At 34.9% G+C, this 13,728-nt stretch overlaps 1 protein-coding gene across 1 annotated transcript in view; it reads right to left on the reverse strand.

The window, feature by feature from the left end:
- Window positions 1-9,047: 9,047 nt before the first annotated feature.
- Window positions 9,048-13,728, reverse strand: part of LOC149089607 (uncharacterized) — a 60,353-nt gene continuing 55,672 nt past the window's right edge. Inside the window, exons 17-18 of the mRNA XM_089254728.1 lie at window positions 12,957-13,039; window positions 9,048-10,358 (exon numbers count right to left, since the gene is read on the reverse strand). Of these exons, the coding sequence (XP_089110854.1) occupies window positions 10,179-10,358; window positions 12,957-13,039 (263 nt within the window). The 3' untranslated portion in view covers window positions 9,048-10,178. The remainder of the gene's footprint in view (window positions 10,359-12,956; window positions 13,040-13,728) is intronic.

The raw sequence follows: 13,728 nt of genomic DNA on the forward strand, positions 1-13,728 counted from the left end.
TATACACTCTGGTTCAAATTGTTTATCCACAGGACTATCTTTGTAACTGTTGGCTTTAGGATGGGGGTCTTCAATCCGTGGCCCGCCAAGAACTGATTAGTGAAAAATGAAATCAGCATTCCATTATCTGAAACTGTGATCGTAAAATTCTCATTAATTTTGGGTATTATTTCTAATCGTGCGAACAGTTGGTATATATCTACAGAAAATCAAATCTCCACCATAATTCCTACTGTGACTAGTTTCAACTTCAAATCATAAGAGAATAATTAATTAAAATTTTCTGAATTTCATCAGAAAATTTAATAAATTATTATTTATAAATTTTCTTATTATTTAAAAATTATTATATATAATCTGAATTTCATCAAAAATTTTTTTATCAGTAGTGGTAGAGGGGAATGAATTTGCTATTTCACGATGAAAGTTTGTTTTTTTTAAACATCGGACTGATAGTTTTGGGTATTATTGTACAAAATTCTCAGAGTGAGCGAACTCTGAATTTGTCAAATTATTTAATAGTTGCTTAATAATTAATGATTGTTTATTAATTAATTATTGATAATCATATAATTTATTTATATTTTTTTTCATTTTTTGGTTAAACAGATTCAAATTTTACCATAACAACTCATGTATAGTCACGGGGAGGGGGGGGGGCTGCCCTATGATTCACTCCTCTCATTAAATGTGACCCGTGTAACTTTATAGAAATATTGATTTTTGGCCCTCGGATGCAAAACGATGAAGACCCCTACATTAGAAGTATGACGGTTCATTTACAAAAGTTTTTAAAGGTGCAGTTTCTTAAAATGTAACTTTTTTGAGTGATCGTAAATGAAAAAAAAAAATTAACTTTTTTTATGTTGTCCCGTGAATGATCCGATAAGTCATTTTCAAAAAATTCCATATTTTTAAATGCAATATCTATGGAGCCATTCGACTTTGAGGCTTTTAGCACTCATCTCCAATGATTTAGGGCCCGTATCTAGGCTAGAGGCAACCTCCGACTACTGCCCTGGTGCGGCTCATAAAGTAAAAGAGAAAACTCAGATTAAATTCAAAGTGTAAAAATTCTGTGAAATAATGTAATTGCCATTATAATCGTAAGTGAGAAAAATAAATTAATTTCACGCTTTAATAATTTCAATTGTAAAGCCTTTCCAGTCAAGTCGTTTCATAACGTAACTACCTTTTCATTTGAGTTTCTCATGTGACCAGAGGCCTTGAAGTTGGAAACGTCAACGCGTCTCCTGCATTTCATGCATGTTCTGAAGAGACATTTCACATATACCTTTTTTTCCCCCTTTATTTTTTTCATTTCACTTCTTGGTTCCCCAAAGGTTGAATAATTAAATTTTATATATATATATTCATAAAACAATTCAAATGAAATAACCGATAGTTGAGAGATCAAACTTCATTTGTGTTCAGATGGCTAAAAATGGAAATTTCAAGCCTCTAAAAACTTACAAACACAGCGATAAGTCACCAAAACATAGCAAATTACATCCCAATATCTCGATAAATATTACATTTAAAAATACGCAGTTTTTTATATTGACTTGAAGGTTTTACATTCCACCAGTGGAAGTTTCAACACACAGGGTCCAGATAAAAATGCAATTTTTGTATTTTTTAAAGTATACAATCTCTAAGGGAAAAATATGACATTTTAAGAAACCGCATGCTGTCTGAAAAGTTTTCGCAATTAGAAGCGTATTTCTGAAGTCAACGGTTGCAGAGATAGTCCTATAGCCAAAAAAAAAAACCAACCTGAATCACCCTGTATAATAAAGTTTATTTCCGTATTCTACCTTGAAAGTTTCGAAACAAATTTTTGCATTAAAAAAAAAATGAAACCGTATTAGTAAATTTAGGATTTACATTTTGATTTCTAATTTGATAGATACGTTACTGTATGTTTTAGGATATAGATAAACTTTTTGTCACGGATCTTCAAGTTGTTACTAGATATACGTAGGTATACCGTAATCTTGATTTTACATTGGAAAATATTTTTGAAAATTACACTTCTCGGAAACATCGGGGGGAAAAAAGCACCAGTTTCATAGTAAGTTTTTTCACTTGAAAAATCAACAATATGATTAAAATTAATATGCTTTTAAAATTCATGCTATTTTTTTTTTTTTTTTGACTCTGCATGCGCAGAAGCAAAAAACTTGAAAGACATTCATCACAAAAACATGTCACAACATCATAATCATGATTCATGTTTAAAAAGACACATGAAAATGGAAAAAAATTAATATAACTATATGTATAATATATATAATTTATATAATAATATATATATAATATATATAGAACGTTACCATAGAAATCAAAAATGGCTCACAAAATGGAGTGCACATCAAAACATTCATAAAAAATATCGAGTATTTTTTTTTTCACCCATGAGCAGTTTGTTTTTAAAAAAATTGCATCATAACACATGCATGCAAACATTTTTTTTAATATATATATATATTATGTGTATATATTTACGACTGAAGCAAAAAACATGTGGCATATCAGTGCGGTAACTACAGCGTCACCTTTCAAATCTTCAACGTAACTACAAAGTAGAGTGTGACATTAGCTTGTCGCTTTTCATCTGGAATAATTTTATATTTTGATTGCCGTTTTTGACAAAGGCATGAAGATTTGTCTAAGGCTTTAAACTTAACAACACACACACATACATATAAAATATATAATAACATGAACTTCTGTAGCTCGAACTGATTCTGTGTATGGGAAAAACCATACTTTGCTTTTTTGTGGAAATTAATTAGTAATTATCAATTTTCTGACCCAGAAACATTTCCTTTGGTGATCCTGGGAGTAGGAGAAACAATAATCGAACACAATAGTATTTCAGCCCATAAACTTAATTTGAAACTTGGATGTGAAATAATTAACTATATAAATCAGGTAAAATAGCTAGTAAGCAAAGACATCTCAACCATAATACAGAGTGTCCCATAAATTCCGTGAATCATTTTAAAACTCATATAAATTGGAAGAATTTGTGTAATTTAAATGTGGATAGAGGAAAAAGTTATTTTCACGAAGGAGAAAAAAACATTTTTAAAGTTTTTGTGTTGGTAGAGGGTTTTGCACGAAAGCAAATCGTCAGTGATTGTACCTGAACTTTTCTTCACTTCTTCGCCAGAAACGTTTCAGACAGTGAAGGCTGAGGTAAGACAACTTCACCAGCAGTGCTTTCCGCCAATGTCGTCACAATGGAAACCTTATGTAGCACCAGTAACAGGAAAATTGAGAAATGAGCTGTTAATCGTACACCCTGCATTTTATAGGACTCTGATTTGCATATTTTCAGTGATTTGTTTTCGTTCTCTATCGACGAAAATTTGAACTAAAGTGTTTATTTGCACCAAAAAATGCACTCTGTGAAAATAACTTTTTCCGCAAACCGCATGCAAGTATACCAATATTTTTTTAACTTCCGTGAATTTTTGAACTACCTAAAAACTTATGGAAAACCCTGTAAATTCTATGGTTGATTTTAAAATTAAATTAAAATAAAATAAAAAAATTAAAAACAAAAAAATTGTCAATTGGTAAAAAGTCTCTTTAACATTGAGAAAGAAATTATATTGCTAACAATTGTTAATGAGAATTCGTTCAGATATCAGTGGTTCTTGATTTTTGTCACTTTTTTAGTGTTAAAACATTGTCTTCAAAATTTTCAGGGCTTCGAAAAGTGGCAAAAATCGAGAATTCTAATCACTGAAGTCACTGCGAATTTGTTTTCTATTAGTGGCAACGTTCCCTCATGGTTTTCTTTTTTAAATGCGCTAACCTGATTTCTGTACGCTTGGCACAAGGCAATCTTTCATATTCACCAATGATCAATTTTTGTATTTTGCGTGCGGGGAATCACTTTCATCGAGCGCAGCTTAAGCCGGGTTCACACTGGCCGCGTCCGCGTTGAGAGGTGGAGCGCTGCTACGCGCGTGGCAATCGACAGCGCTGTACCAACATCAGCGAAAGCTGGTTTTTTATCTGCTTTTGCTGGTGTTGGCTGTACGCAACTGTACCTCAAAAACCGGTTTTTGCGCTGCTTGGAATTGCGTAGCGGGGCGGGTTTGCTCCCGGCTTTGAAGGGAACATTGGCAACTGAGGGAATTTATTTCCGCATTGTAAAGAGAGAATCACAAATTACACTAATTGGTTTTTTTTCCATTAGAGGAAATATAACAGGGCCTTATATAATTGCTAAAATTATGAATTACTATGCGTAAAAACTCTATGCTAATACTAACGTGCCACCTCTTGTAGGACACAATGTGTCACACAATAAAGATTGATTGCATGAAAACAGAATTAATTTTAATTTTTTTTGGAAGAAGGGAGGTTTAATTATCATAGAACAATTCTGCTCACTTTGCTTGTCATTTTTTATATTTTTCTTGAATTTTCAAAGGAATCTTTACAATTTACATTCCTTTCGGAAACTTTTGGCAAAACATCCTTTCCCGAATAGTTATGGAGGAAATATGTACGTAAATGCAAACTTGTGAAGTAGTGTTTGAAAAGAGGTGTGATGAGAAAGGCGTAAGCAGCGAGAGGCATAATCGAACAAAAATTTAAAATGTTATAAAAAAAAATTAAAATAATAAAAAGAAAATATCTTTATATGCTGTTTTAATCGATTTCGGTTAATTAAAATGCTTTTTGAAGGTTAGTAATCCGAAAATTTTCTGGAAGGTTCTCTGTTCCCCCCCCCCCCAAAGGTAGATGGATCTCTAGTTCAGAAGAATTATATAAGGCGTTCATTAACTTGGGGTCCACTGTTTAATGGATTTTCTGTTAGCCCCACCTGTTAAAACACCATGGATTGGGTTTTACTACATTCGAAAACTAAACATTTTGTTAATCATATATACATAACATATTTAACAAGAATTTTCATTGTGATGGGTCATAAAATTGATCATGTTGATTTTTGATTGCGGAACTACTGGCTTAATGGTTAGAAACCTCTACTTTATATGTTCAGCAATATCTTCATATCCAACCAAAAGATATTGTTTTTTGAAACTTTTCTAAAGCTGAACTCTTTCAGATAATGCCGAATACAGAAACAACGGTCAGCAAAAATCACAGAAAGTGAGCAGTTGACGAGAAGAGTTCGAACAAATGCACCCCAGAAACATAAGTACGTTATTCGTGATTACGAAAGGGGAGGGGGGGGGGAAGGCTCCGGTATTTAGGAAGTTCCTGAATTATCAGGAATTTACCACTACGCTTTTTATTATTTTACGTTTGAATGGGGTAAAAAAAAAAAATCTTTAACAAAATCACACATTTTAAAGCTTAAATGCTCAATTTTTTTTAGAGCTGATAATTTTCTTTCATAGCAATGAACAATGAATGCTCATTGAAAGCCGGAAAATGAGTTTTAAAAAAAATCTATTTTGAATATTACTGCTTATACAGGGCCTTGAAAAGGACGTATAAAGCCTCAAAAAATCACCCATAAAATAAATGTGCTGTGGAACCTTCCCTAACGGACACTCCTCGTTAAAACGGACACCTCTCGTTAATGGACACTTTTCTTATCCCCGCTCCCGTGAGTAGGGATTTAATAGATTTAACTCCCCTTTAGCGAACACTCTCGATAGCGTACAGTAAAATCGGACGAACTCTAATTCTTTTGCAAACTCTAATTTATTAATTTTTGGTCATAAATCGAGAATTCATTATATTCAACATATTCAACTAGGATTAAGTTTAATCTCAAGCTCGTATTGGTAAATATAATAAATCATCAATTAATTACTTAATTAACTGAACGTAATCATCGTTCAGGATGGTGAATTCGAATGGTAATGTTGGTTTTTTTGTTGACACACAGGAAGAAAGCCAGCATTACAAGATTGATAATGTTATGAATGTTTTCGCCTTTTCTACACTTATTTTAAGTTAATTTTTTTGCAAAATATGTGTGGAGCACGTATCGTATACGGGTAAAAATAATTAATTGGTTTAATGAAGAGAAGGAAGGTTACAAATTTCTCCGGAAAGTCTTTATCAGACTTTCCAACTTTATTTGCGAATTATGCATAATTGCCGGTAAAAGAGACGAATACAGTGAAATTTTATCAGACTTTCTTTATCGAGACGATTGGTGATTCTGCATAATCACCGGTGTATCACTTTCACAGTAACTTATACATTTTGATATTAAGATATATAGGAACACTTGCAACCGAAGCTAAACGTCGTATAAATGTGAACTTCGTATAAACGAGGCTGCACTGTATGTTGTACTTCCCATTAGCGGACACTCCCAGTTAGCGGGAAAAATTTATGGTCAAATGGGTGTCCGTTGTCAATAGGTTCCATTAAAAAGTAATATTACATTCAATATAATTACTTTCTTTTTTGTAATTCAAACCATAGTAAGAAAAACAATTCGGATTGCAAACTTCGAGGTAAAAACAAGAAATACAAACAAAACATTTTAACAAATTAGAGGAACCACAGCCGCACACATGCTCTGCAATAATCAAAAAATTGTCGATAAGTCGAAGTGGGTCTACAAGGAAATTTGAAATATTAAATGGAAAAATATGAACTCTTATGTGCAAAGACAATTCTGAATTTTTAGCTTCAAACTGGCAGCAGTAATGTACGTTTAAAAATCCATCGGAACAAATGTAAAGCTGTGCATTTAAGGGTTAACACTTCTTATGCGGAGGATTTTCAACTGTTACGGTAAAAGTGTTTTATCCTTTCTTCTGGGGCGTAACCCTATCAAGGACAAAATCATTTCATACATCATACACACACTCTCGCTCGTTTTTGCTTCCCTCTCCCCTCTATTTTACATACTTTTTACTAACTTGAATTGGACAAAGAGGAGGGAAGATAAAAGAGCAAACACCATTCCTCGTTTCGAAACTGTAACAAAAGATTCCACACATGGCAACTTTTTGCAGCAAGTAAGTTTTATATTCCAGTCAGACGAAGTTGGACTGAGATCTCAAACTATTTTCTTTTGTTTGGTCGATTCGAGCCACAGCAGTTCAGTTATACGAACCAACTGTTCACTTTTTCCATATACATACGCTTAAGGGGGAGGGGAAATCAAAACAAATCGCACATCTTTAACACGCAATGAGAACATCGAATGAACATTGAATATCTGCGCATTTTATAATAATTCACAGACACATATATTCATTTTTTTCTCGTACATTTTTTTACATATCGTGGCTGTTGTGAATGAAGTCGTGCATTGTGTGTGTGTACGTCTACAACTACTGAAAGACGTGTAATATAATACTCTGGCATTGGACTACCACACACAAACCCTTATCCAGAAATCGATTTCTTTCTTGAAATGAATTAATATGTGGACACACAAACACAAAAACGCATGTACTTATACTCCAATCGTAAATGAACTTATGCGACCTATGCGAGTGAATTCTCTAATCAATTTGACTGAAGACTGAAACATTCAGGTATAATGTTGTGCGTGAAGTTTGATGACATCCGAGATCATACAATCCGTAAATAATATTTCAGTCCGCTCGAATATATGGGCATTCCGTGCCAAATCAACCAGTTTTCATTAACGATCATCTCCAGTTTAAACTTTGTGCTCAGGTTAAGGCTGAACCATAAACAATAATTTCATTTACTTATTAGTAGGGGGAAACCGTAGTAAACCTTGGAACACTTGACAGTGTTGCTTTTTTAGCCGATGTTTTTGGAGTGGAAGAGATTAGAAATACATAACCTTACACACAACCGAACGTGGTTTCAGCTCTTTGTCTATGGCTGTGTTTCTCAAAGTGGGCGATGGAATTTTCCAGGGGGGCGATAGAAGGTACAGGTATTACATAGGATCCTATGGGTTCGCTTGAGTTGGGGGGCGATGAGAGAAAACAATTTCTGAAGAAGGACGCGATCGCACAAAAAGTTTGAGAAACTATGGTCTATGGCATTGACTATGGTCTACGGCAGAGATTTTGCAAGTAGGCCCATGAAGTAAAAGAATCGTGTTTCTTCTTAACTTTTATAGTTTAGTGAACTATCTACGCGCATTCCCCTGGTGTACTGCACCAAGTGCTCAATAATACCAAGCATCATTTTTCACAAATAATACAACATCGTGTGCCTCAAAACAAAAAATACTGTGCACCTTAGAACAGTATATGAAACTTGAAATTTTCCTAGTTTACCTCGGAATACCCAACTTACACTAATTTTTAATATTTGTTTTTTTGCTTTTAAATACAGTTTATATTTAAATTTTAGTTCTATACTTTTTCCCCTATAAAAACTTCAGCTATATCCATTTGTTCTCTTCCATTAACCTTCGGTTATTTCCTAGTCAAATTTGATGGAAAAGGTTAACTAACAGTAGTTTCATGGTTTTACTTAAACATTCATTGGTAACATTCATATTGCTATGAATGTTCATATATCCAGGCCCAGACGTTTTCTCATTAGTAAAACACAAACCAGATAAACTTTATTCTGAAACAACATTATTTTAATTATTTTATTGGACTTTGGGCAATGTTAAGCACTAGGATGCCTATCATCTTTTCATAGTTGTTGTTGATTGCAATTCAAGATTATGAGACTTCCCGTGTACTACTACCTCTCTCTCTCTCTCAAGGATGTTTCTCAAATAATTCCACCGACTCGCAAATTGTTTCTCCCATTTATGCACTCCCAAAAGCGTTCACTTAATCTCACCGGTCCGCAAGTAGGAAAAAGGTTGAAGAACACGGCTGTAGGAAACCTATCGAACTTATGAATTAGTTGTACGGAAAATAATTATGCTGAATATTTCTGGGGGTTTCCAGCAAGGGGGTGTCCTAATTTTTTCGGTTTTGTAGGCCACATTGGGAAAAGTAGAGCTATTTGGGCAACACTCCAACTAAAAATGAAAGCCGATTAGCAGATTAAAAATGTTTTTACGAAAAAATAATGAAATAAAATAAAATATCGAAAAAAAACCATTTAAATGATGTTTCAATCGATTTTTAAAAATTTGAAATGCCTTTGTAAGTCAAATTTTTTTTTTGAGTTACTCTCTGTGCGCTCTCTCTCAAATCCACCAATCTGCTTTCCCAAAAGGTAGGTTCTGCATACGCCCTTGTCGATAAGAGCACTTTTTGAAGTAAAATTTACTACATAAGAACATATTAAAGTCAGAAAAGAAAGAGCTGAGTTTTTCCTCGTAACTGTTTAATGGTAAAACATACTTGAAATTAAACCGAAACGGGGGTGTTGAAATATATTTTTGTTGGTTTAAAACTGTTTGTTAGGGCATATTAATAGCTGTCTCTTCGTGGAAAACTTCTATTCTTACCGTGTATCTTCAAACTTTGAGGGATTGAACTCGGGAAGCTTTACGTGCGGGTTCTTGCCCTACAAATGAGCACCGAATTTGCCAGAAACTGACGATGATCGCATTACACACTGGTTCATTTGAAATGACTCCCGTGATGACTGAACACGAGAAGAGAATCACTAACAAATTTATGTTACGAAGTAGGTATTAGACTGCACATGCGTATGTTGTGTGTGGCAATAGTTATAGAGGAAGTAGAATCCTTATTGGCTCAGGTGCTGAATTGACAAAACTGATTTCATTCGAACACGTATCCATCGGCGTTATAAGTTAAGCAACTGCCGCATTATAGAATTATTTCACCCATTTAATAGTCTGATGCGTTCACAAAAATCCCATTGAACTACCTTCACTTTTGCTACGAAAACAGTGAGTGATCATGAATACAGCACTGTAGGCCATCATAATGCAAAAATAACATTAATAGACACGTATTCAACACCATTCACTCCACAGATATATAAAATACATCGTCAACATGATCAAACAACACTTTCCAATTAGAATATAACCACAGTTTTAAATCTATAATCAAGCCCAATAGTAGTAGTAATAATAATAATGATCTGAGCATTCATACATTCACACGAACACATATGCACGAATTCGGAAGTACGCGTGATTAAATGAAAATATGGAAAAAAAAACAGTTCAATATATATTTATATATATTTTTTGTTATCACTTATCCATAATCGGTACTTGAATCGAAGGCATTGGAGATTTGCATATAATTGTATGTACGAGTCGGTGGCGACCTCTTTTTTTTTTATCGATTGCTTTCGATTCTGGATTCCAGCAGTTTCCATTCGTCCTCTTCTCCAGCTTCGGCATTCGCACGACACTCTTCAAGGTAAGACGGTTGTATGCGGTACATTCCCGTGTCTGCTTGAAAGAGCAAAGTCTCGAGAATTCTCTCGTTACTGATTGTCTTTGTCGGTAGAATTACCTTCAATAAAGAAGATAAATAAAAACAAAATTAATTATAAGAAAAGTGTGATCATTCAAATTACTCGAAAGAAAAGAGTGGTCAAAGTGAGACTTGGACACAGGCACAGAGACAAGAATATATAGACACCATTCACAATGACAAGGCAAATTTGAAGAATGAGTGGCCAAGAAAGTTAGTGGAATGAGAGAAGGGCAGCAAAATTTATATAACTTTAAATAATTCCGCCTCTTCCGAGACAGTAAAAGATTAGGTCGAGTGACCTAGAGAGTTTTCAAGCACGTGAGTTAGTGAGTTAAAGAGTGATTTAGCGCGTGAGCAAGCATGTGAATTATCAAAAGAAACTGACCTACAGAGCAAGGGAACAAGTCAGTGAGTGACCTAGAGCGTGGGCAAGCATGTGAATGACCAAAAGAATGACCTAGGGCATGTGTAAACGTGTAAATGACCAACCCCCTTCCCCCACCCAGCAACAAATCCCTCGTACAACACTTCGATTTACAGTTATAGAAGCATCGCATCTGTAGTGGTTTTTGTAGTTGTTTTGACCAAGAGTGTTTTCTTCGGACACTTTGGATTAGGAACAAGGAAAGAATAGAAGCCTATATTATCTTTGGTTTCCACCTCCGAGACACGAATGTGAGCCGTTTTCCCTTTGGGAAAAGTCTCTCTGCAGAGAGCAGACAGTGATAGTGATAGGAACAGAGAGACACCCAGGCTCTGTCACACTCGGTGATATAAGCGCATTGTTCCAGGGGACTCGGGTGCCTCCGAGGAACCTAACCATTTATTACTGCAGAGAGCAGATAGACAAATCAACACGATACTTACATAAAATGAAAATTCAAGAGAGAGTATTCACCATTTTCACTTAAAAATACAGGAGACAGGTGGCAGCATCAGTATAACTCGAAACAAGCATTACTACGATAACATAACTACTCTGTTATTGCATGTAAACAAGTCATTAGAAATTCCGCAGAGGAATGTGTATACGAGGTGCATGTACGGTTAAGTGGTAGTGTCTTTAGTTTGTGAGAAGCGGTGACGTTTATCTAAGTATTGAGCCCACGTCACAGCCCGACTGTGATATGGGAGGACTCTGGGCACAGTAGGAACCACTAAGGGGAGGGGGGGGGGGCTCTCTGCGACTTAGATGAAAGATGTTTGGTTAGTGAGTGAGTATATGCAGTTTAAATTTTGTGGTCCCCAAAATCCTGGGCCAAAAGTTCCCAAAGTTACTGGAAAATCCTTCTGACTTAGAGGCCAATCAGGCACTGGGAATCATATACATAATCTTTCCTTAAATTATAGTACACAATGCTGTATAATTCACTACGCTTTTTCGACTATTACTAGTACCAAGCCACACATGCACCTCTTCCACATTCCTCAGCAGAATTTCGAACGAATTGGCATATGTTGGAAAGAGCGTGTACGTGTTGTGAACTGCCATCGACCATCAATTCTTCTAACTATGAGTGAAGTGCAATGTTTGAATAATTCGACCGTCGCGTCTTCTGCATGCTGCTCTCTGTGGCGAGACTTTTTGAAGGGGAGATAGGCTCTCACTGGCGCCTCGAAGTAGGGAACACATTGTTTTGACCGTCCAAATGGCACAGAGGATAACATGTATGTTGGTCTGTATGCAGTTGTATAAGGATACACGAGCTGAGATATATTCACATTTAGGGTAAGGGGTTACCATGGGCTCTTAAGTATCGTTAGGCTGCATTCAAAGTGGAGCGAAGAGGTACGAGTTACAAGAGTTGCGACTAGGAAGAAAAAAAAAATGCGTAGGGGTGGAGGAAGAGACGTGCACTTAGTAAAAGAGAAGGAGGATAGAGAAAATATGGCCGGAGGGGTTCTGAAATGTAAGGTGTGATGATGAACCCTTCGCAGTCTGTGTAGAAACATTAAAAATTCATAAAAACCGGAAAAATAACCGAAATAAAAAACGGTTTGCAGGGTCTAGGTCATGAGAATTTTTTAAAGACAGGAAACAAATAACTCAAAAAACAGCCGATAGGTAGCGCTGGTACGAGCTTTCGGTGGAAATATGCAAATGAGACGGTTATAAGAACTGCGTGCGTGCTCCTATTCCACAACCAATTCACCGTTGTAAACCGTGTATGTGGACCTGCTACACTCTGCCATTGCTGGATTTGTGACTCGCCTGCAATGTGTTATTCCCTGTGGTGGTGGTCATGTGGAACACATATTGCTGTAATAAACGATTTGGAGGCATTCTGCTCGTTATTTGCGTATCTTTTCTTTGACGTGTACGTCAGCTCTTCCTATCGGCTGTTTTTTGAGGTTTTTTCCCCGTCTTAAAAAAATTCCCGTGACCTAGCGATGCTAACCCTGTAAACCGTTTTTAATTTCGGTTATTTTTCCGGTTTTTATGAATTTTTAATGTTTCTACACAGACTTTTTGCCCATCCTGTATTTACATTATTCTATACTGAATATTATTCTGTAAAGCAGTCCATGGCCTTCCTCTTATGGGTGCAAAAGGATCCGTGCAACACAAAAGGTTAAGAACCCTTGATGTAGACAAATAATGAAACAAGAGAGTGTGTCAAAGCGTTATATTACCTTGATTAAATCTTGTGGAGGAATTTTATATAGCTTCAATTCTCTCGTCAGCCTGTTCATTGTGCAATGCAGTTCACGTTGATCTGCAAAAGGAACAATTGAAAAAATCACACACACATAAATAAATATTAAAGTGTTAAATGTTCATTCAAATTTCTTCCAGCAATGGTCTCATAAAAAAAAGTAAAATAAAAACGATTTTTAATATTTTTCTTATAACAGTTATCATCGAGGGCTTTTTTAAAAATTTGTTTTAGTGAAAATGCTATTTGAGAAGTGCTTCTTAACTGTGCTTGTACCAACGCTGGTTTTCATTAAGCTTATGTTAAAATATTTTCTCTGCAGTACTTTTAACTATAACTTGTTCTTCAATAATATTTTCTAAACAATATTTTTTGAAACTGTTTTTTTTTCAGCAGCGTTCTTGCAAGTAACAGTTTTTACGTTATTTGATAAAAAAAGTGTTTTTTTATTAAAAAATCTCCAGACTTTAATTAACAGTTTAACAGAATGAAATGAGTTTTAAAATATATATTTGCCAAAAAATGATTTTCAAACCGCAATTTAATAACAGTTAATAAGTTTTTACACTTATTAGTTTAACACTTTAATAAGTTTTTCTATCGTTTTTTCAATATTGCTTTTAAAAATAGTTATTTTTCAACAGTGTTTTCAAGAACAATTAATTTCATAGAATTCTTTCGAAACAATTGGTTTCAAGAGTGTGTTTTACAAAGCTCTCAAAAACAGTTGCATTCAACCGTGATTTCGA

The sequence above is a fragment of the Pholcus phalangioides genome, unplaced genomic scaffold (genome assembly GCF_987345545.1).
Source record: "Pholcus phalangioides strain wild (caught in Gottingen) unplaced genomic scaffold, Ppha-v1.0 ptg000001l_1, whole genome shotgun sequence".
NCBI lineage: Eukaryota > Metazoa > Arthropoda > Arachnida > Araneae > Pholcidae > Pholcus > Pholcus phalangioides.